Source organism: Astatotilapia calliptera, chromosome 22 (genome assembly GCF_964374335.1).
Source record: "Astatotilapia calliptera chromosome 22, fAstCal68.1, whole genome shotgun sequence".
In the NCBI taxonomy this organism is placed as follows: Eukaryota; Metazoa; Chordata; class Actinopteri; order Cichliformes; family Cichlidae; genus Astatotilapia; species Astatotilapia calliptera.
Genome location: NC_137442.1, coordinates 12,226,075 through 12,247,468, shown reverse-complemented (window position 1 = coordinate 12,247,468; position 21,394 = coordinate 12,226,075). Strand labels below are relative to the sequence as shown.

The following is a 21,394-nucleotide window of genomic DNA, read 5'->3' as shown; positions in this document are numbered from 1 at the left end:
TTAATCTTCAAATTGCCTTTGGCTTAGCATTTTATGATCTAACCTTCACGACCCGATCAGACTTTTTCTAGATGTTGTGACGCTGGATTGGTTTTAAATTTAAAAAAAAAAAAAATCATAAGAAGATAGGCGCTGCAAGACTCGGGTTACTTGTGGAAAATGAAAAGAAACCTTGTTTTACCTGGATGCTCTGTGGGCACATACAAACACTGCTCAGTGAGCGTTTAGTGCAATATAAACTGACCAAGTAGCACAGAAATCTTAAGGGTTATAACTTTAACCAGCCACCGTGAGGTTATTGCTGTTCTCCATTTTCAGAGTCCTCTTGAAAAACACTTAAAACTTTTCCAAAATGTGATTTCTTGCCAGAAAGGTTAGGCGTTACATTTGTCTTTTGATTGCAGTAATGCAAGAAAAAGAAAAATGAAATGGACAAACCTACTTTTCTCTGGCATCAAAAAGAGGAAACAAGTAGCATTAACAAGTGTGAGCCTGAACTGTCACATTAAGGCAAATAAATAGAAATAGCTTTACAAAAAGCAGATTCCACTGCTCGCTAATGCTCTGTTCTAAGGCAAATCATCCGCAGCATTCAGCAAAAAGACTACCGCGACTACATTAATAAAGCAAATGAAGGAAAAAGGATCATTTTTTACAGGAAGACAAAACCAGGTGTTCATTGTGGCAACCATGCTGCGCTTCTTTGAGTAGAAACATTCAGGACTTGAGTTCACATTGTGTAGCCTTAGAAGTAGGAGATGATTGAAGATACTGCAGGCATATTCACTCCAGCGAATGCAAAACTTAGTCTCTTGTTGTGTTTTGCCAGAGTCTCATTAGATGCTTCTTGTCAAGATGCTGCTGCATAGCTTAAGAGTGCTGTATTGTGCAGCTACACCTCGTTAATCTCAGTCAGCACCAAAACAGGGAAAGGGCAACGGCAAAATTTAAAAAGGAAAAACACATTTTACAGCAAAACACCCTGAAATATCAATAGTTCCTAGAAGAAAGAAAATTTAGAAGTGGTTAAGAGAAGTTTGTGCTCCAGGCAAGAGTGATCAGTCTATGTCCACAGACACTTAGAATCCAGCTTTCACACTATATACTGATACACATCTGCCTTTCCATGGTCAGGTGTTGCAAAGGGGCTCAGCCAGGCTATAGAGAATGGGTGGCCAAACACCACCTTCATGTTCATCCATTTAGACTTTTTGGCCCATCTCCTCTCCTCCTTCTTCAGCTGCTCGATACCCTGCAAAAAAGGTAAAGCAACGCAGTGCGAGTTAAATTCAGCCCTGATACAAAACATCAAAACATGCAGCTGCTGAATGAGGGATTAAAAATGAATCACAATTTGTATTCTTTTGTTTTCCTTTCACAGGTCTTAGGTGACTCACTCTCAGTGGTTCCTGACGATTAAGAAAGCTCCCAGGATAAACCAACACAGTCAACAAATGGAGGCCATATAACACTACAATTGACAGTTCTTTGTAGTGATAAGTCTGAGTCAGAGCTGTGGGTGTCTTGAGCAGAAAATGCATTACTCTGAACCCACCTGGAGGACGAACAGGTTTAGTTTATTTTGGTTCAAGGTTCTTTATTTGTCAAATGCATAGTTATAGGAAGAGGGGGTAGAGGAAGAACATTATATACATAATATATACATTGGGAAATCTTATGGAGGCTCGACCCCAAACTGCAAACTAAAACACCCGAGTCTGGTGCTGGTCTTCATACTGTTAAGAAACATTTTTTCTTTAAAGGACCAGACATGCTTTTCCTTATTTTCTGTACTCTTAAGAGTGACGGATATCAAACATGGCCAGAGTTTCAAATAATGAGGTCAGTTTACGCTCAGAGTTGAGACTGCTCTAAATCTCTGGTTTTAGTAATTTCTTTAAACTCTCATATCATGTCAGTGAGAGCAGATCTCCTCGTACAGTCCCTCAAGCACACAGGTCTGACTTTAAATTTTCTGTTTGCAAGGAGCAACCAATCACAAGAAAGTTAGTTTAAAGGGAAAAAAACTAAAAAAAACAACTGTTTCACAGAGGATGAACTGAGGGGCTAAACTAAGGTCCAGTATATGACAAAATAAACTTTGTATCATGAATTTATGGGGGTTTTTAAGACTAGTGTACAGTATTTTTCTAATTTCTAATATTACATTTTACAGATTGAGAAAATACTTCCTTTTTTAAGAGTATGGACAATAAAACCTTTTCTCTCTTCTTGAGAGTAAATGTACTGATCATAAGTAGCTTTAGAGAGCACAATCAATAAATATAATCTCATGCAATAAACGGTTGCTGTTTTTCTTCTAAAACATTACAATTGATAAAAAATATTCATGTTTCCTTAATAACAAAGATGTGGTCAATGAGGTCGCCTACACTTACATCAGTTGCGACTGATGTAATGATTACTTCCACTTAACTTTGTGAAGACAAACAACAAAATGTTTCTGGTTGAGTCAAACTTTAAAAAGAGTCTAACTGCAGTTTTATACAGAGAAATGTTCTCTGTGAGGTGAAGTAGAAACTGCAGAAACAAGGGTCAGAGCCAGGCCAGCACTTTCTCCACATCAAGCTGAAAAGGATCTAGTATCTTTCTTTTTAAAGGCTCTTCAGCAAGGTGGGAAGTTTCTGACATGAGAACTTAACCTCATGTCAGACTGCTGACACGGCAGTAGCTGAAATTCAGTTTTCAAGAGGTGTGCAGAGGAGAGGTAAGGTGGTGAAATTCCCTGCTGGATTTACTCACCGTTTCATCAGTGCAGATGGAGTGGACCTGAGTCCCAAACATGACTGCAGTGAAGATCAGAAAGAGGAGACCTTCAAAGCAGAGGAGGATGAGGAGGATGACAGTTGCTGGTGGAGAGAAGTTGCTGCACTCTGGAAAGAAAGGGAGTTTTTTTTTTTATGTTAAACCAAGTAAATAACCTAAAATTTGGAAACCAGAAAGGATATTAAACAGACTTAAAGACTTAAGCGTCAAGGTTCCCTGTTCCCTCACTTAGCCCAATCAGAGGCTTGCCCCTCACATTTTGCATAAAAATAGAGAAGTCATAGCTTGTCAGTGCAGAGAATGTGTCAAGTTTGCTTAGACAATAAATCAACTATGAAAAGAGTTCCACATTAGTCTTCTAATGCATAACATTTTACATCTTAGTCACAAGCTTTACTGATTGGATTGGTTCCTATACTAAACTACTATATTACAGGACACACACTTACTCGCCCAGTCTTCTTCAATGCAGAAAACGAAATGGAAGGCCGCCATGAATAACGCATGGAAAGATATTAGTGCAATGTACATCTGAAAACAAACACAAATGTAATGTCAGTCATCTCATTTTTATAATCTTCATATTCATTTATGGTCTTAATTTGGAAAGCCAAAATAAAATGCATTTAGGCGTACAGGCAAATTGGGGGAAGAAGAAGAAGAAAAAAAATCAAACTATGTTCAAAAAAAAAAAAAAAAAACCTGCCACAAATTCGTCTAAACAAAATTACGCAGTCAGTGTGAACAGCTGGATTAAGAAAAAGGAAGTCTGGATTTTCCGATGTCTAAAGGTCTTTAACTCAAATAACCACAAATGGACACCGATTGGTTACAACCAAGTTGTGCAGAAGAGCATTTCTGAATGCACAACATGGGTTACAGCAGTTGAAGACCACACCGGGTGCCACTTTTATTAAAAACAGGAAACTAAGATTACAATTTACATGTCTTCATCAAAATTGGACAGACAGATTGGAAAGACTTTGCTTAGTCTTGGTCTCAATTTCTGCTGTCATATATGGATGGTAGGCTTAGAGCAGAGTTAACAATGTGACCATGTCACAAAGCTCATATCACCTCAAACTGGTTTCTTGAACATGACAATGAGTTACAGTGTGCTCAAATGGCCTTCAGTGCCATTTCCCACTCCAATAGATTACCTTTGGGGTGTGGTGGAGCAAGAGATACACATCACTGATGTGAAGCCAACAAATCTGCAGTAACAATGTGATGCTATCATGTCAATATAGACCAAAATTTCTATCCAATGTTTCCTATGTTTGCTGAATATGTGCAATGAAAAATTAGGCCAGTTCTGATGGCAAAACTGGGTCCAAGCCAGTGTACCTACTAAAGTAGCCGGTGGGTGCACCCTATATATTATGACATTCGACCCAAGAGCAAGTATAAGTGTGAGCATGATAATGAAAGAGGGAGTTATTATGAATATTTCCAAGTGGATTCTAATATTCGTTTTGCTGTTAAAGACTCACTGTGAAGAGGACAAAGTATTTCTGGTTGCTTTCTCCGACACAGTTATTCACCCAGGGGCAGTGATGGTCCATCTTCTTGATGCAGCGTTTACACACACTGTGGAGACAAAATAAATTAATCATAGGCACACCTGAGGGAGTCATGCAATGCACAAATGTGGGTGTTGGTATGTCACAACAACTGTCACTAAAAGACACACACACAAACACCTTAAGGAGCATAATTCAGTCAACTGTGAGAAAATGAACAGGCTGCTCTCAGTCATAGCAGCTGCAGACTGGGGGTTATTTATCTGTCAAAACTGCAGCAGGCTGACAACTCAAGTAAAAGCCAGAAACTCATAATTTATCATAAGACAAAGCAGAGAGTCACACTCGAGCTGCCTGGGCGCTTTGTTTTATGGGGAAATCGCTTTTTAAAAAGCTGCCATTCTGTGTGTAAGATACTGTTTGTTTGGGTTGTTAGAGATAACTGTGTCACTGCACTGTATCATCTGAAGCACCCTCAAGAATGACTCATAATATTCAGCTTGAAAAGAATCAAACTGACTGCCATTTTTGCTTCTGAGACGGGCTGACTCACTGGCTTCACAATTCAATTAATCGGAGGTGTTTTTGCACTTTTCATGCCTTGAGATCCCAGAGAAACCACTGAGCAACCACAGAGGGAAGTCCTTATTATTATCAACTTGCAGAGTCTGCAGGGAAATGCGACACAGCTGAAAGACGCAGGAGAGCCAGTCTAGGCACAAACACAGAGGAGGAGTGGCGTTCCCAGCCGGAGAGTCGCATCAGGACTTTCCTCTGTGAGGTGCAGACTTCAGCAGATTCCTGTTTGTTTTGTTCCCAAAATGTGCAGTCTGCAATGAGAAGTGTACCCTTTCTTATACTACACAGATTCATACAGTGCTGTACCTGCAGTGGTGAGCTCTGTCTGGCTTGATGCTGCAGCACTTGGGGCATTTGTACACCACCTGTCCTGGTTTGAGCTGCAAACTTTCAATGAACTCTTTGGTTGCGTTTCCTTTAGGCACAGCACCCTGAGGAGGAGTGGGATGAAAAGAGAAGTCAGCTCTGCTCTGTCACTCTACATGTGGTACATGATTTCCTTTGACGGCAAGATGGCTTTTATTTTATAAAGTGCATTTAAAAAGTGCTTCTCCAGCCAAACGCACACTCTCTTTTATGTGACCGCACTTATAGCTAGATTGGGAAACCCTGGGCTGACTTATCGAGTTGGTAATCACCTTCATGTGACCCGCTTAGCCTGTCTGCGGATTTTAGGGGAAGTGAAACCAGATAAGGAATAGATATTGTGGCTATGTTGAACTTTCTTTGTTTTACAAATGCTGGAGTTGACTCAAGAGGCTTCCAAGCCCAGGATAGACAAAACATGACAAACACAAAAGCATTTTTAAAAAACCAAAAAACAAACAAAGCACATAGAGAAAACAAATCCAAATCTATGTAACAATTAGAAGTAAATTAAGAGTATGCTAAAAAAAAAGGTTTGCAGAAATAGTAAAGCTAGACTGAAAGGGATAAACAAAAAAAGCTGCTGAATCCATAAAGAAGAGTACAAATAAAAAATTACTAAAACACAGTAACGGAAGATTAAAAATGAGATTAGACTTAAAACAAAGCCCACCCCAGACTAAAGTGCATGCAAGCCCTCACGGGTGGGGCCTTAAACTCATTTTAAAGTGTCAAATTTTTCAGTAGGGCTTTATGGGTTATGTGAGACTATCCAAGAGCCTAATAAGGGAAACAAAGAAGAGTTTCCTCAGAGTCAAAAACTAGGAGAGAACCCAAGATAATTTATTTTGCACCTGATATCCAAGAAAGTCAATGGACTGTGATACAACTAAGCCAGATGGGCAACAAAAAAAAAAAGGAGAGAAAAAAAAAGGTAATGTTTGTGGGATGTTATAAGAAAAATGTATCTAATGACATTTTAGACATGAATGACGTGAATGACATTTTTATTATATCTGATATGACTACAGTTTAAATTCTGTTGAATAATTAAGGGGCTCACAACCTAAGGACCAGGGATCCACTGAGGGGATGATTAATGTGGTGGAAAATAAGAATTAAATTGGTTCTATAACAGAAATCTGATCAATTTTTTATTTTATTTTTTACTTCTATTTCTGCTGCAAGTTACAGGTAGTTTAGATTTTTTTTTTTTTTTTTTTAAATAAAAGCATGTGAGTCATACCATAGGCTCCAGCTATACATTAAAGGATACAAAACCACAAAGTTTGGAGAGCGCTGCATTTCATAAGCATATATTATAAACTCCTAGCTGCCAGTGTACCTAATAAAATGTAGATATAATTTGCAAAGTACGTGTCAGAGAAGTGTGGAGGAATTTGTGGAAGTTTAAAGTAAAAGAGCACAGAAATAAAAGTTTAGTACCCCATGCAACTGTTGCAAGTCAAATATTTACTATGAGCACACCAACAGGAACACATTCTTAAATTATTGTAGTAATAAATCGAGAGAGGATAAATAGTGCTAGTCAGACAGTCAGTATCGCATCCTACAAGCAAATAAAGTGGACCAATAAAGCTCTGACTGACCGGGTCTGTGCACATCGCCTTGGCATGGGAAGCAAGGGCGAGGAAGGCGAGGCCGTTGAACAGCACCCCGTTGAAGAGGCTATAGGCCACGTTCTTGGCAGGCAGCAGCATGACGAACACCACCACAAACTCGGCGTAGAAGACCAGGAGCCAGGTGATGATGCCACACACGATGCCGCAGCTGTCGCGGATGAACCACATGGTGTCGGAGCCGGTGCGCGGTGGAGGAGGGGTGCAGTGCTCGCGCTTCAGGTAGCCAGCTTGGCGCTCAATGTCCCTGGTGCGGTGCGCCGGGCTCTTCATCCTAAAGCGCCTGTGGCTCCAACCACATACTGCGAGGAGTGACGAGACAGATGGTGAGGAAGAGGGGGGGACAGAGCGGTGGGAAGAAAATGAAAGAAGAGGAGGAATTAGGGACTTATGCGAGGGATGGTACACAGTTGCCATACAGTTATTTTCACTTCCATCACCTTCAATATGGATTATTCTCTCTGTCACACACAGAAATTCAAATTATCTCAGGAGAGAAGCTGAACAAAACAACGTTTGATTTATTTTTTGGATTCATTTTCTATCAAACAACTATTTTTTTCTGCTCTGACTGTATTACTTTGATACTTCGCTGTAACAGTGGTGTCCCACAGCAATTAAGAGTCAGTGTAAACAGACTAATAACAGAATCTGCATGGTCCTCGAGGAATATAAATAAAGGCAGGAGCCATTAAGGCACAGTGAATCAGCAAATAATGTTGGAGTAAACGCTCAAGAGGACGCATTAACTGGAGGAGGAACAAACACTAACCGCTCTGATCCCACAACGCCAAGAAAATCCATGCATCCTCTCACAGCAAAGTTTCAGCATTTGGCCTTAAAGGTAACACAAAACAATGCTTCACCACAAAACAGACTACACTGCTGTCCTGCTCTGCTTGGGGCTTAAGCGTGTGTGTATCCAGATCCGTCTGGAGACGAGGCTCATAAATAAGTCATCAAGCAGGTTTGTGTGTGTGTGTAGACAAAAATCTGATGTGACTTGAAAGGGGCCAAACTGTCAAAAATAACTAGATCTCAGTATTACATGAAGGCTAAAATAAAACAGCTGATTCCTGTAGGATACAGGAACCTTGATGCCCTTCTCCTCACTGAAACTTAAGATTAAAATTAGAGCAATCAAACTGCTTGGGTGTAACTAAGGATTCGATCTATCCATTAGACTTAACTGAATGATAGTCTAATCTCACTTTTATGTCCACATTAATTAAGGCTTGTCCAATGATCCTGACAGTTACACAGGCTTCCCAGAGGACAGAAATTTAATCAGAATAAAAACATACAGCACATCTGGGACAAAATCTCAGATTCCATCACTGTCCAGAAGGAAAGCAAAATTAAATCAAAACCAAAATGGATTTATGATTTTTAACCTTTTAATAGGATCAGTTTTTACTACATTTTGGTGCCAAAGTTTCTTCTCCTATGCTCGTTGTTTCACCATGTCTATGTGTGAGGGAGGGTCCAGACAGAGCAGATCACCGTTTTCCCCAGTGTGACTGTAGCATTAGTTCTGTTTACATACCAAAAATGACCTAGTTCAGTTTAGGAAAGAAAAATATTTGATTAGGTTTAGAAAAAGATCACATCTGGGTTAAAGTACACAAGTCGGACGTTTCAAAAGGATGCTCAGTTTTCTAGGTTGGCATGGCGACACATGCTACTCAGGACGCTCAAAAACAGAGGCAGCACAAATGTGAAACATACTGGTTTCAAAGTTGATCCCGCTTACTCAGGACTGGCCAAAGTCTTGCTGACTGCAACATAACAAAGTAAAGTGGACAGTTTGTCTCCGTGCATGTGAGAAGAAAAAGAAAAACACTTACCAAAAAAAAAAAAAAAAAAACCCCACACAAAATCATTTTCATGACCATTTCGCAATGAGCCCAGGCTAGAATTTAACATCACTCAAGTTGACAACAAGTCATTACATTACTGCAAGTGAAATAAAAGCTTCCTGGAAGGATCAATCCGTCTAAAGCCAAAGTTGGACAGATGTCAAGCGGCATAGATGGCATGGTGACAAACAAAACTCTGTACCCAACATTCACCACCATGTCAAGCTGTGGATCACAATAAAGGAAAGAATCCCAGCACATCTACATTTCCCAAGAATGTCACACAGCATCTATCAGCAGTGACATTTTTAAGCAGCACAAAGTATTTAAAACAGTTTTGTGCGCTCATTTGGGCTATTCTAATTTTTACTCTTTATTTGAATAAATAATTTTTTGAGCGATTTATTTCAACGTGGTCATCAGATAATACTAATCTGTCACCGTAAACTACCAGTCAAAAGAAGTCAATTTTTGTTCCAGCTTTTACTGAAAATTTATTCAATTTGATTTATATAGTGTCAAATCACAACTTTAAATTTTAAGGTAAAGACCCCACAATAATACAGAGAAAACCCCAACAATCAGACAACCCCCTTGTAAGAAAGCACTTGGTGACAGTGGAAGGGAAAACTCCTTTTTAGCAGCAAGAAACCAGTAACAGGAAGAACCAGGTTCAGGGAGGGGTGTCCATCTGCTGCAACTGGCTGGGGGTGAAATGACGAATACAGGACAAAAGACACAAAGTGTACACTGAAACTGGTAAATAATACAACTTTGTTCCGAAAAATAAATGAATTAATAAAATGAAATCACAGAATCTAAAAAGACTCATTCAGTAGCCAAATACACTTGTTGTATTTTTTCTATAATGCTACAAAAATTATGTTTAGCAGATTTATTCCCAGGGCTCTTGAGGTCAGCAAGAATTGACACAAATATGCCGTTCACGACAAACTGGCCCGATGTTCACTTAAAACCTACCATTCAGGTATTTCCTAATGTTCTGGGTCTTTAGCTTGCTCCAGAAACAACTCCAGACCAACCACTTGCTTTTTTCTCATGATTTATATTCAATATTCAACTTCCTATATTACAGTATGTTGTAACTGTGGCTGCAAAGGTGTAGCAACACAGTGTGTTCCAAAGCGACACACACAAAAAAAGCTGAAGCATTTTTGGGAACTGTTTGCTTTAAAGTTCAAGTTTCAGATTACTTCCCCCGCTGCAAATAAGCTGTAAGTTCACCTACTTCACTCTGGTTAGATGAACGATTGTTTTTAAGTGTTCTATTGGAGTACTAAATGAATTTTCAGTACACATGCTAGTGTCCCTGTAATAACCACGTGTTGTTTACTCGTGTGACTCACTTGACGCGTATTTGGCTCGACGGGTGGAGGAAGTCCACCTGTCGAGTTTCAAGTAAAACTTGCTTCAGGATGCAGGAAGCTTACACATGGCCGGTGTGTCACTGAAAACGACTCCCTTCATTAGAAACAACAGCTAGAAACAGCAATGAAACCAGTGTTGAGTGAAAATGGAGATGATGAAAAAAAGACAGAAACTCAAGACAATGAAATAGGCAAGAAAGCCCTGGAGTGAAACTAACTACTGATGCTGAGTTCATTAACAATTAAGCAAATAGTTCCTCCTGCAGAATGAGTCTATAGATTTCTGTCAGTGAATAGCTGCTTGTATAGAGAGGAAAACCAACATGAATGGAACAGAAACACTTTACACAACAAAATCTTGTCTAAGACGATCCGGAAGATACAGTAGATACAGTATGTGAAAATGTTTAACACGGTAAAGGTAAGTTCATTTAAAATGCATGCAGCACACTAAAACACTCCACGATTCACAGGCATTTTTGATACCCTGCTGTAAAATAAATTACACCACCGAGTGAAGGAGGCAGCTGAGCGGGCAGGCGGCACGAGGACCTCCTGCTGCGATAAACAGCCAGTTAACATGCTGATGTTGTTCCACTTTACTGATAGTCTCATCGGGCCACTTAAAAAACTGAAAATGGTTGTTTCACTCAAGACTAATGTGATGCTTCAGGGATTATTATTGCAAAAACAAACATGACCTGAATATGACACCGATACACATTGTTTTATTTATCATCACATAGATACTGCTGTCCCTGTATTGAAGCAGAGTGGCAGAAGAGACACATTAGACACGACAAACTGCTCACGGAGTAGCTGTTGATGGTCTTTAAACTGACAGAGCGAACTCTCTACTGGCTAAAGCAGGTCCAGGGTCCAGTCTGGCCCACTAGATGGCTTTACAAAGAGTGAAAATTGCACAGAAGCCATTAATTTGTCCAGTTTTTTCAGTAAAAAATGAATTGTTAATCATTTTACTGATGTCATGTTTATTGTACAGGTGTGAAACGAATGGTGAGTTGAAAGTATTTCGAGATCTAGACATGGTTTAAACATAAAAACGTAGAACACTACACCCGTTTTTCTCAAGTTCACCTCAGGTTGTTTATTTGTTTCACTTTGAAACACTTTATTACACTTAAGAATTAAATTTTAATTACATTTGTAAACTGAATATGTGGCATGTTCACATCTACATTCATTAACACACACTGTTTGTGTTTAATAAAACATCTCTCCTTTGCACTGTAGTCCTATACTAACACTCAGGTGTTTGTGGCCACAGATCAGGATGCACTCTGTATTCTTTCAACTTTCTATCACAGCCCTCATTACGCTTGAGCACCTATCACTTGTTGTCCTGTTTTTGGACCACTTTTGGTAGGTAAAAGTCTCAAAACCTGCCCTCTTTGGATCTGGTGTGACCCAACTGCTTCAGAGCAAGAGGCTCCTGGGTTCAAGACTTCCTGGATGGTCTCTGTGTGGAGTTAACCTGCTCTTCCTGTTGTTGTGTATTTTTATTTAGCTGCTCTCATTTATACCTAATGTATGTTTAATTGGTGACTCTAAATACATCAAAGGCGAGGATGTGAGCTACGAAAAGAGTTAAAGGTGGAACAGAATAAGACCCTGGGTGAATGCGAGTTGTCAGTAGGAGTATAAAATCTCAAACATTTAAGTCAATCCTCCTTCCAATAAATCATCAAGAACAGATTGTTCACCAATATATCTGACTCCACGACAAAGTGCAACTCTGAGGAGATGATCACCTTTTTTCATTTCAGTCACCTGTCTTTGGTTTCACTCTTATATTATATCATTAATTTCTTATCTAACTGTGTTTTTTTGTATCTTATTGAGCTATCTTGTTTTATCATATGACATTGATTTTATTAAGCCATTCATAATGAGATAAGCTATTTTAATAATGGTTGCATTTAATGTTATGGCAACTGCAAGACAGCAGTTTCATTACTTGTTTATCCACAACAAGATTCACTGACTGGTCCTTCCAGCTCGTCTTTGGCCGATTTGATTTCGAGGATAAAAAACAGACATCTGCTAAAATATGTTGAATAACCTGAGAGGCACTAAGGAGGAAAAAAAAATAAGCGTGTGTTCTGGGCTCATGTATACGGCTGAAGTGCTTTTGAGCACGGTTTGCTGTATTTCAGGTAAACTAACCACCACAAAGATATGATGAGTATCGTATATGGTAACATATATGATGTATAGGACATAACTACTCATCTTTTGGAAAGTGCAGTAATAAACCAAACCAGGAAGTTAACTGGTAGCTGAAACAGAGCGGGATGACTGGTTTTCCAGTAGTTGATAAATGGAAACACTTAAAATCTACAAAACCATTTTCCAGAGTGAAACTGGGTTTTCACAGCCTACCTCGCACTCTCTTGCCTTTCTCGACGGACGCTTCTTGAACTCTTTGTGTAGTTTAGAGGCTTGTAGAGTTCAGACACCCCAAACTATCCACACACGCCTGTCTGCCCCTCCGCTGCGTCCGTTAGCTCAATCCCAGCTAACCTCACCGATCTTCGGACAGTTGCCCTCCACGGCCCCAGCGACTCGGCTCCCGCTCTCGTTGCTGTCTCGTTTTCAAAGAAGTGTTAATTATCCTCACTAACAGTCAGCTAAACGTGACCTGACACAAGGTGCTGTCGAACTGCCGCTCCTCCCGTCAGATCCAGAAAGCTCTGCGGGCAGCGGGACAACAAAATGCAGATCCAACCAGGAAGTCAGACACCCTCTCCTGTCTGTTATGGGCCGCTTAACCCTGAGCGTTGACTTCTAGGTGGTACTTTCACCCGGGCTGAGATCAAAACCTTGCAAAATCCTACCACCCCCCTTACGATGGTGAGGGCTGCTGAAGGTTAAAGTGAGTAAGTCTGTAAGGAAAATAGATAAATGAATGAATGAATAAATAAATAAATAAATAAATAAATAAGGGATTGTACTAGGGGAGAAAAATTTCCAAAAAAAGTTACAAGGAAAAAATGAGAGGAAAAAAAGTGGCAAATAACCCCAAAAAATTACAATATTTTAAGCAACAAACAAAAAAATGTCAGTCTATGACACAAAAAGTAAATTTACACGCAAAAATGGGCAGCTGTTGAGAAAACACTCATCTATTTATTAAAAAAATACCAAATTTCTTTAATAAAATAGGAAATAGAAACTTAATAATATAAAACAACAAATTTACAAGTAAAATACATAGGGTACAAAATTCACAGATTTCGTGGAAAAAAATCACAAGAAAAAAATTACCAAAAATACGTGGCATAAGTTAAAGCACGTGCAGAAAAATTGTTGTAAAGGGTTGTTCAAACTTTAAGTTGCTTTTCGTGTCAACATCAGTGGAATATCTTTGTTTTTAGGAGGTCACTGTCTTGTGTTTGTTGGGTGGGGCGTTTACCTGTAAAGATTATTAGAAAACTCAAACAACCAGCATGCCCTTCGGATTTTTCCCCCATTGTCGTCTTCTGATGACGCAGGGGTAAAGCGACAGACATACACACACATGCTGAAAGTGTTTCTGAAAAATGGCAACAGTGCAAGTTAGTGAGGCTGAAAAAGTGTACATACTACACGGCATACGAGTAAGTTGTTAACAAACATGTTAAAAAAATACAGCACCAGACTTTTGTTTATTCTGTTAAAATCATTTTAAATGTATTTATGAGCTTTAGCGATAGGAAGCTAGCTGCATTAGCACTGTCTCTGTTGACATGTTTCTTCCTGGTCTTCAGGATGACTTAAGGGTGGATGGACGAGGCTGCGAGGACTACAGACACATGGAAATAGAGACCGATGTGGTTTCCAACACAGACGGATCCGCCAAAGTCACGCTGGTAATTAAATCAGGCAGCATGTGTGAACAGCTGAAAGACTGAAATTTAATGATCATTAAACGATTTACGCAAAAACGAATTCTTAAAATCACATCTAAATTTGACTTGGAGCCAGTGTAAGGAAGCCACAATGGCTGATATGTGATCTCACTTGTCACTTAAGAGGCTTCCCACAGGGTTTTAGTCCAGCTACAGTCAGCAAAGCAAAACCTGAATGACTTGGCAGATGAATGAAAACTGTTAGTAGTAAAGCTGAGATGAAGTGAAGGCATGAGTACACTTTTCAGAAGTCAGAGTGCTGTTGAAGCTCATTTCCAGGTTCCACTGTCAGACCAACCTTTTTATATCACCCCATGGTTTGTCTCTCTTTCAGGGGCACACAGCGGTTCTTGTGGGTGTTAAGGCAGAGATTGGAAAACCAAGGCCAACGGTGCCAGCCGAGGGCTATTTGGAGTTCTTTGTTGATTGGTATGTATGCTGCTAAATGATATTTCTGTTTATGAGGGGTATAACAATTCTGAAACTGTGGCCAAAATAGGGATACAAACATCCACAATATGATTTCACTATTCCACTTGAAGCTGGTAATTCCACGTTAAAGCACATGTGTCTGGTGAGAGCTGTAATCAAGTGTGTGTTTGAGCCCAGAGGTGCCACTATGGATTTAACAGAGGGGGGAAAAGGTCCCACGGCATTTTCTACAATCTTCACAGTGATTATCGAAATTTGCTTTCTGTGTTAATCACAGAATTATTTTATTTTTATTTTTACGTATTATTGACGGGCACAAACTGTATAGTGTAGCAGCAGAGTTGGTGCTAAAACATGTACTGATTTTGATTACTTCTGATTTGATTAATTATTATTATTACAGTTATTATTCTCATTATTCTCATTATTCTCATTATTTGCTGTAAGATTTATTTGGCAGCGTGAGAATAGGTAAAAGTGCAACAGCTGCTGTTATATAAAAAGAACTAGAAATACCCCAGAATAAAAACAAAAAAAAATACCCCAGAATAATTAAGTGTATTTTTTCTCTATTCATGAATGTGGTTTAAAAAAAACAACTGTTTTTTTGTTTTGTTTTTTGTTTTGTGGGGAGTTGAAAGGTAAGCCAGGCTGTGGCTCGGAAGAGTTGTTACACCCCGTTGGTTTAAACGTGGGTACGCGTCATTTTTTACAGTGTTTAGGTGAAAAATCTTGAATTCAAATCAAAATTTTTGCATCAGCAATTAAAGATTTTAAAGACATTGAAAGTAAAAAAAATCACTTGAAGTTAAGTGAGTGTTTTAATGGATGTGCTGCCACCAGGAGGTAGTGTTGCATTATCTGTTCCCTGGATTTCCACCATAGTCCACTAAAGAAAGTATTATCATATGACCATACATAACGTGTTTGTGTGAAGAGAGGTAGCAAGATTAGCAAGCTTTACTCTGGGATAAGCTCCTGCTGTACGACATAGCTGGGTTGTTTCTTCTTCAGTTCGGCCAATGCGACCCCCGAGTTTGAGGGCAGAGGGGGTGAGGAGCTGGGCACGAAGCTGAGTAACACCCTCTACAAAGTCTTCAACAACAAACGCAGCATCGATCTGAAGAGCCTCTGCATATGTGCTGGAGAACACTGCTGGGTGCTCTATGTGGATGTGCTGGTGAGTCGTAGTGTCCAACGCTGCCTTTTGCTTCCTAAAATTTTTTTTCTTTTTTAATATTTATTTTTTCTAGTGTGCAAAAATAAAGAAAACGTGCACTGTACACTGCAGCTCCCTTTCTCCATGACTGCAATTTTTTTTGCCCTCCATTTGAGCGTCATTGAATTTTGACTAGTGATCCAGCCAAAATCCTCTCCTCTGCTGCTCCACAGTTGTTTTCTGCAATAATAAATTTATTGTTTTTAGACAGAACAAGTTATTTTTGGACAATAATTTGACTGAGAACTTACTACACCAGTCATTTTCACAATTTTCTGACATATTTTAGCACAAAAAACTAATAAATAATTACAATTATTCCATCACAACCCTACATGTGATTCTTATGGGCTGTGCTTCTGCTTTTATCCTCAAAATGACAAGGCTGTTTTCCTGCATTTACGTTTTTCTTCCTGTTTGTATAGTAAGAGTTGTTAGCAGTGTAGAGGTGTTAAGATTTGCTTGAACATTTCCAAATAAATCCAAACAACTTGGGTCAAATCTCATGTTTTTATGCTTCCACAGCTCCTGCAGTGTGATGGAAACTTGTACGATGCCATATCAGTAGCTATCAAGGCGGCTCTCTTCAACACAAAGTGAGTCTCCGTTTGAGATTTTTTGGCATCTTACAGTTTATTTAATATTGCACAAATGAAATCTTACTAAAAGTCTTGATTACTCCACCGACAGAATTCCCAAAGTTCACATATCATCCGATGAAGAAGGAGGAAAAGAAATTGAGCTGTCTGACGACCCCTACGACTGTATGAGACTCAACGTAGAAAACGTTCCCTGTATAGTGACTTTGTGCAAGGTGAGCTCACTTGCTGATGCTCAGAGGTGATGACTGTCACCACACCATAGTGCTACATGCGGCTCACTGTGTTTCTGCAGGTGGGACACAGACATGTGGTGGATGCAACACTGCAGGAGAAGGCCTGCTCTGTGGCAAGCCTCATAATCTCCGTCACGCACAAGGGCACCATCACCTGTATGAGGAAGGTGGGCGGAGGCAGTCTGGACCCAGAGAGCATCTTTGAAATGACAGAGGTGAGCCCAGCTTCGCTCCTCAGCCATCTGGCCTCCTCTCAGCACAGCTGAAGAATTAACAAATTGTGCTTTTAACCTTATTTACATTTTAAAGCAGCAACATTTGACCTTCAGTTAAAAGGAATCCTTTATATTCTCACGTGGAGTTGGAGCTGCAGGTTGAACTTGAACCTGGGCTGCTGCATTTCAACCATAAGTCAATGGGCACCTGCTCACCCACCTAACTAAAGGAGTTCACTACTTTTATAGACAGAATTTCTAGGCAGAGCCAAGTGTCATCTTTGCTTACACTGCTGCCCCGTGCCCAAACCTGGATAAGTGGCAGAAAAATAGGTGGATTGTTTATTTCCTTTCTTTCTTTCTTTCTTTCTTTGCTTGTTTTCTGCAGGCGGGCAAAAGAGTTGGGAAAGCCCTCCACGCTCCTCTCATGAAGCTGCTGGAACAGGAAGAGAGTCTCGGAAAAAAGAGACAGAAAGTTGGTTTTTTGGGCTAAAAATCCGCTCCTGTTTCCAAGTTTGTGTTTACATGTATACATAATTTTCTAATAAAGTGTTTATTTGTACTCTGCTTATATTTGTTTTTTCAGATACGTTTTTGTTGTTGTTTTGTTTGCACACAGATTGATAGAGGAATTGTTTTATGTGGCATCTGAATCACAACAGATGAAGCTTTGTAGAAGATATGTCTGGTTGAAAGCTGAAGCTAGTGAAGGATTATTATTATTATTATTATTATTATTATTATTATTATTATTATTATTTCACATTTGTACCATACGTGCATATAGTAGGAGGCTCAGGGGAAGCACTTGCGGCCACCAGTATTCTTTTGCCCAAAACCAAATATATTCAAGTTGCTGTCAATAAAGACTGAATTTTTGGCATTTTGCTTAAAATAATTAATTGATTATCAAAATATTTTCTATGGGCTAATTGTTTGTCTGTTTTAGTTCTAGTCTGATTTCAAGCTGTTACAAAGTCAGGAAGAAGATGAAGTGCAGATTATTTAAAATACTTATTATGATGCAAATGGTTGGAAAAATGGCCTAATATGAACCTTGAACAATACTTAGTGTTTGTGTTCATTTATCTTTAAAGTTTGCTCCGCATCAGTGAATGGGTTGTTGTTTTTTAACTCCCCACAAATGCAAAACTTTCCATTCTTGAAATCTGCACTGCCCTCTCTCAGCAGACCTGCACTGGAACTGTCCAGTCTTTCTGCATCCTTTTGTGTTTGCCACGTGTCAGCTGAGGAATAAGTGTAGTGGAATCTTACAGAAGGACCAGATGTGACTCTGGATGATTTCCACTTTGTCCTCAGACAGGGTGAGGGTGTGTGCACAGGCAGGCAACAGACTGATCCAAAACAAGCTCTTGCTTTGGATCCGTCTGACATTTGGGCAAAGTTTGAGCCATTGCCTAAATCTTTCAGTGCGAAGTCTGAAACTAAAAAAAAGAAAATATCCTGCATCTCATCTACTAAAGGATCATAATGCACCTTCACTGCTGTCAAAAACATCTGCAGTAATAAAACTTACAGGTCAAATTTTAGCCATATGCTGTGGATGAAACTATAATAATTTGAGCCAGTAAAACTACAGCTGAGTTATGCAGGGTCTTATGCAACAGAAGAGTCGCTCTTTGTTTGTCTTTTTTATACACCTTCATGAAAGCTGCAGAGGGCTTATGTAATAGCTGCTTCACACTGTCTGGCCTCAGTCTGCAGGTCTACACCTGCTTTCCAGGCCTGGCTCTGGTTAGCCCTCAACCTCCACGGGAAGAGTCTGGAGCCAAAAGAAACGCACACACGCCATCCTTAAAGGCTTCTGAGGTTGGACTGTTATTCCTACAAACAGCACTTTCAGACTACATAATTTTTCCATCTTCTGGGGGATGAGAGGGAGTGTGTGAGAGGGACAAATAGAAAGAGAGAGGGAGGGAGATGGATAAATTGCAAGCGTCCACGTTGATTCAGCCTCATTCGACAGGTCTAACCATGGAGTTCAAAGGAGTGTGTTTGCTCCTAGGAGTGCTGCTGCTCGTAAGCTCCTCGCTTCAGCAGATTCCAACAAAGAAGAAGCCCATGAAAAAAGGTAGAGAGTCTTAAGAGTCTCCTCTTACTTAAAACACTCTAAAGCTGTTTGATCACTGAGTTTGCACAATTAACCTTTTCTAAAAATATTTCTTGGATGTCTGCAATCAGATACAACAAAGGATGCTGCTATTGTGCAATTACAGAAACAGATCGATGACATCGTCCAGGAGCTCAACCTACTGAAGGAGCAGCAGGCTCTGCAAAGAGGTAAACCTGGTGTTTAAAACAGTTCATAGTTAAAACAGTCATCAAGAGAAGGCACTACCTGCACCGTCATGTGATAAAACCCTTAAGTGTACGAGTGTATGCAAGTTAACAGTGTATAACAGTCCTTGCTTACCTTGCTTTGGGGCCAGTTGTTAAATCTACCTTAAGACATTTGATATTTTATTAAAAAAATATGCATGCACTATAAACTAGCTGTCACATATTATTAATAAGACACAAAATATCAGAATTCTTGTTTTTAATCATTGTTTGATTTTTTTAGTGTGCATGCATCTTATATGTTTTCAGTCAAGTCAGAGTAAGAATTTCCAGTACACACTTTCACTCACTCTACCCATTTAGATTATTCAACACAATTTCTCACAGTTATTCATGCAACATCAACTTATTTTATCCATTTTAGCCCGTTTATCTATATAACACTTGTTGACGTGTCCTCCTTCATAAACTGTGCTTGGGCTGATCCTAGTCACTGGTGATTGAAGGTGAATATGCCTTTAATATCACACCAGCAGAGTGGAGACAGATGCACTTCTTAGTCTCACTTCTGTCTGATATGGATTACAGTTGAGAGAACAAAATATGTATTTAAGTTGGATCCAATATCCTGAAGCATGCTTCAGTTAAACATAAGTGCAGATTAGATACATGTGGAGTCTTTAAAATGCCATATTTTAATCTGGAAAACACGTTTGCCCCACTGTTCTGAACAGAAAATCATATTGTTTCTGGAAAACAAACACATACATTCTTTTTTTAAAGTTGTGTTCGCCATGATAACAAAGCTAAATTTTTCCTGCATATCATTATCAAAAAAAGTCCTCACAAAAACAAGAAACATTAAAAAAAAAAAAAAAAGCATTTTACTGTTCTTATTTAACCATCAGTTCCTTTTTTTCTCCCCTCTGCAGTCTGTTTAAAAGGCAAAAAGATCAATGGCAAGTGTTTCTTGAGTGACCCTGTGAGGAAACGTTATCACACCGCCAGCGAAGACTGCAACGCCCTGGGCGGTGTCCTTGGCACACCTACATCCAAGGATGAGAACGATGAGCTCAGAGACTACGTCCGCCAAAGCATCGGCCCAGATGAGCAGGCGTGGCTGGGCATCAACGATATGGTAACTGAGGGCACCTGGATCGACCAGACCAGCAGCAGCATCACCTACAAAAACTGGGACACGTCCAACTTTAGGTCCCCCCAGCCAGACGGGAGCATGTCCCAGAACTGCGCTGTGCTCTCTGCAGCCTCCCAGGGGAAGTGGTTTGACGAGAACTGCCGCGATGAGAAGCCATCCGTGTGCCAGTTCAACATCGTTTGACCACATTTATCTCACCAGTGACTCTGCGTTTGCTTGGTTATAGCTGCTTTGTGTGTGTGTGTTTACTCTCACTGCAATGCTGCTTTTTTTGCTATCCTAAAAGGGGTTCAAGCCAGTGGTTCCCAACTGGCTTTGCATCAGAACCAAAGTCTGATGTAGAAGTCACAATCAGTTGCATAAGAAGATGTTATTTTAGACAAATGTGATGCTGCTGGTATGTAATTTTGCAGCGTTCCTGGTGTTTGGAATAAAAACAAGAAGAAGACCACAGTCCAGTTTGGAGTAAGCGAGAGATTGTGTGGCTGTACAAAGAAATGGCAAAGAAAACTGCATATCATTTTAGAAAAACATAAGTTGAAATAACAATGTTCATGTGATTAAAAATAGTGTTTGGGTGCTGGCACCATCCACAAATTAAAAACTGCGTGTAACTCTCTGTTGTCCTCACACCGATCAACAGCAGTTCTGTGACTCACTGGCTGAGAACCACTGTTTTAAACTTCTTTTTAAATAGGACTTTAAAAAAGCCATAATTATGACTGATATAACTTTTTTATTTTTATAATAACTCAGTCTTCACTCGTTCCAGTTTGCTAGTCTTGTAGCCTGCGACCTGTAAAATTACCATCAATAAACTACAATGTCTATCCCTGTTTTGCTTTTTCCTGTTTTTCAGAAATTTGCTTTCCACAAAAAAAATTTGAAGATTAATTCTACAAAACTTGCAAGTCAGAAGACGTGCAGACTTTATTTAAAAATCGTCTGCAGTTTAGAAATGTCACATAAACCTGGCCTCTGCATTTGTTATTTCCGCTATGCTCCTTGGTAAACAGTAGCTGCGAATCTTCAGCGGTTCTTCCACACCCTCCTTCTCCTCACACTGTTTTTATAGTTGGAGTTCCTGCGCTGAAACAGCTTTTTTTAGTGTCCAGCATGCAAAGAAGCCCATGTTTAAGCACAAGAGGGAAAATGAAACATCACTTCAGATGAGGTAATGATG

The 21,394-nt window shown here is 39.6% G+C and overlaps 3 protein-coding genes across 3 annotated transcripts; 2 read left to right on the top strand and 1 right to left on the bottom strand.

Annotated features, from left to right (window-relative positions):
* Positions 1–928: 928 nt before the first annotated feature.
* zdhhc3b (zDHHC palmitoyltransferase 3b) lies at positions 929–12,894 on the bottom strand. Its single transcript, XM_026156571.2, has 7 exons — positions 12,546–12,894; positions 6,866–7,197; positions 5,196–5,320; positions 4,281–4,377; positions 3,237–3,318; positions 2,764–2,894; positions 929–1,252 (listed from the first exon to the last, which is right to left on the bottom strand). Exons 2-7 carry the CDS (start codon positions 7,166–7,168, stop codon positions 1,094–1,096), a joined length of 897 nt encoding a protein of 298 aa, XP_026012356.1. The 5' UTR covers positions 7,169–7,197; positions 12,546–12,894; the 3' UTR covers positions 929–1,093.
* Positions 12,895–13,473: 579 nt separating this feature from the next.
* Positions 13,474–17,316, top strand: exosc7 (exosome component 7). The gene is made up of 8 exons (XM_026156911.2): positions 13,474–13,762; positions 13,913–14,014; positions 14,388–14,482; positions 15,500–15,665; positions 16,230–16,300; positions 16,395–16,518; positions 16,599–16,754; positions 17,143–17,316. Exons 1-8 carry the CDS (start codon positions 13,706–13,708, stop codon positions 17,245–17,247), a joined length of 876 nt encoding a protein of 291 aa, XP_026012696.1. The 5' UTR covers positions 13,474–13,705; the 3' UTR covers positions 17,248–17,316.
* Positions 17,317–18,655: 1,339 nt separating this feature from the next.
* Positions 18,656–21,041, top strand: LOC113015021 (tetranectin-like). Its single transcript, XM_026156912.2, has 3 exons — positions 18,656–18,846; positions 18,957–19,055; positions 19,988–21,041. The coding sequence occupies exons 1-3, from the start codon at positions 18,696–18,698 to the stop codon at positions 20,392–20,394; spliced, it is 657 nt and encodes a 218-aa protein (XP_026012697.2). The 5' UTR covers positions 18,656–18,695; the 3' UTR covers positions 20,395–21,041.
* The last annotated feature ends 353 nt before the right edge of the window (positions 21,042–21,394 follow it).

Bases quoted from the DNA above. Each gene is read 5' to 3' on its own strand.
- LOC113015021 (XM_026156912.2), top strand. From the start codon at position 18,696: ATGGATAAATTGCAAGCGTCCACGTTGATTCAGCCTCATTCGACAGGT. The intron at 18,847-18,956 runs GTAGAGAGTCTT...GTCTGCAATCAG, and splicing joins GAAGAAGCCCATGAAAAAAG to ATACAACAAAGGATGCTGCT. The intron at 19,056-19,987 runs GTAAACCTGGTG...TCCCCTCTGCAG, and splicing joins GCAGCAGGCTCTGCAAAGAG to TCTGTTTAAAAGGCAAAAAG.
- zdhhc3b (XM_026156571.2), bottom strand. From the start codon at position 7,168: ATGAAGAGCCCGGCGCACCGCACCAGGGACATTGAGCGCCAAGCTGGC. The intron at 3,319-4,280 runs GTGAGTCTTTAA...GTTTGTTTTCAG, and splicing joins AATACTTTGTCCTCTTCACA to ATGTACATTGCACTAATATC. The intron at 1,253-2,763 runs GTGAGTAAATCC...CCTTTTTTGCAG, and splicing joins CCATCTGCACTGATGAAACG to GGTATCGAGCAGCTGAAGAA.
- exosc7 (XM_026156911.2), top strand. From the start codon at position 13,706: ATGGCAACAGTGCAAGTTAGTGAGGCTGAAAAAGTGTACATACTACAC. The intron at 14,015-14,387 runs GTAATTAAATCA...TCTCTCTTTCAG, and splicing joins GATCCGCCAAAGTCACGCTG to GGGCACACAGCGGTTCTTGT. The intron at 15,666-16,229 runs GTGAGTCGTAGT...ATGCTTCCACAG, and splicing joins TGCTCTATGTGGATGTGCTG to CTCCTGCAGTGTGATGGAAA.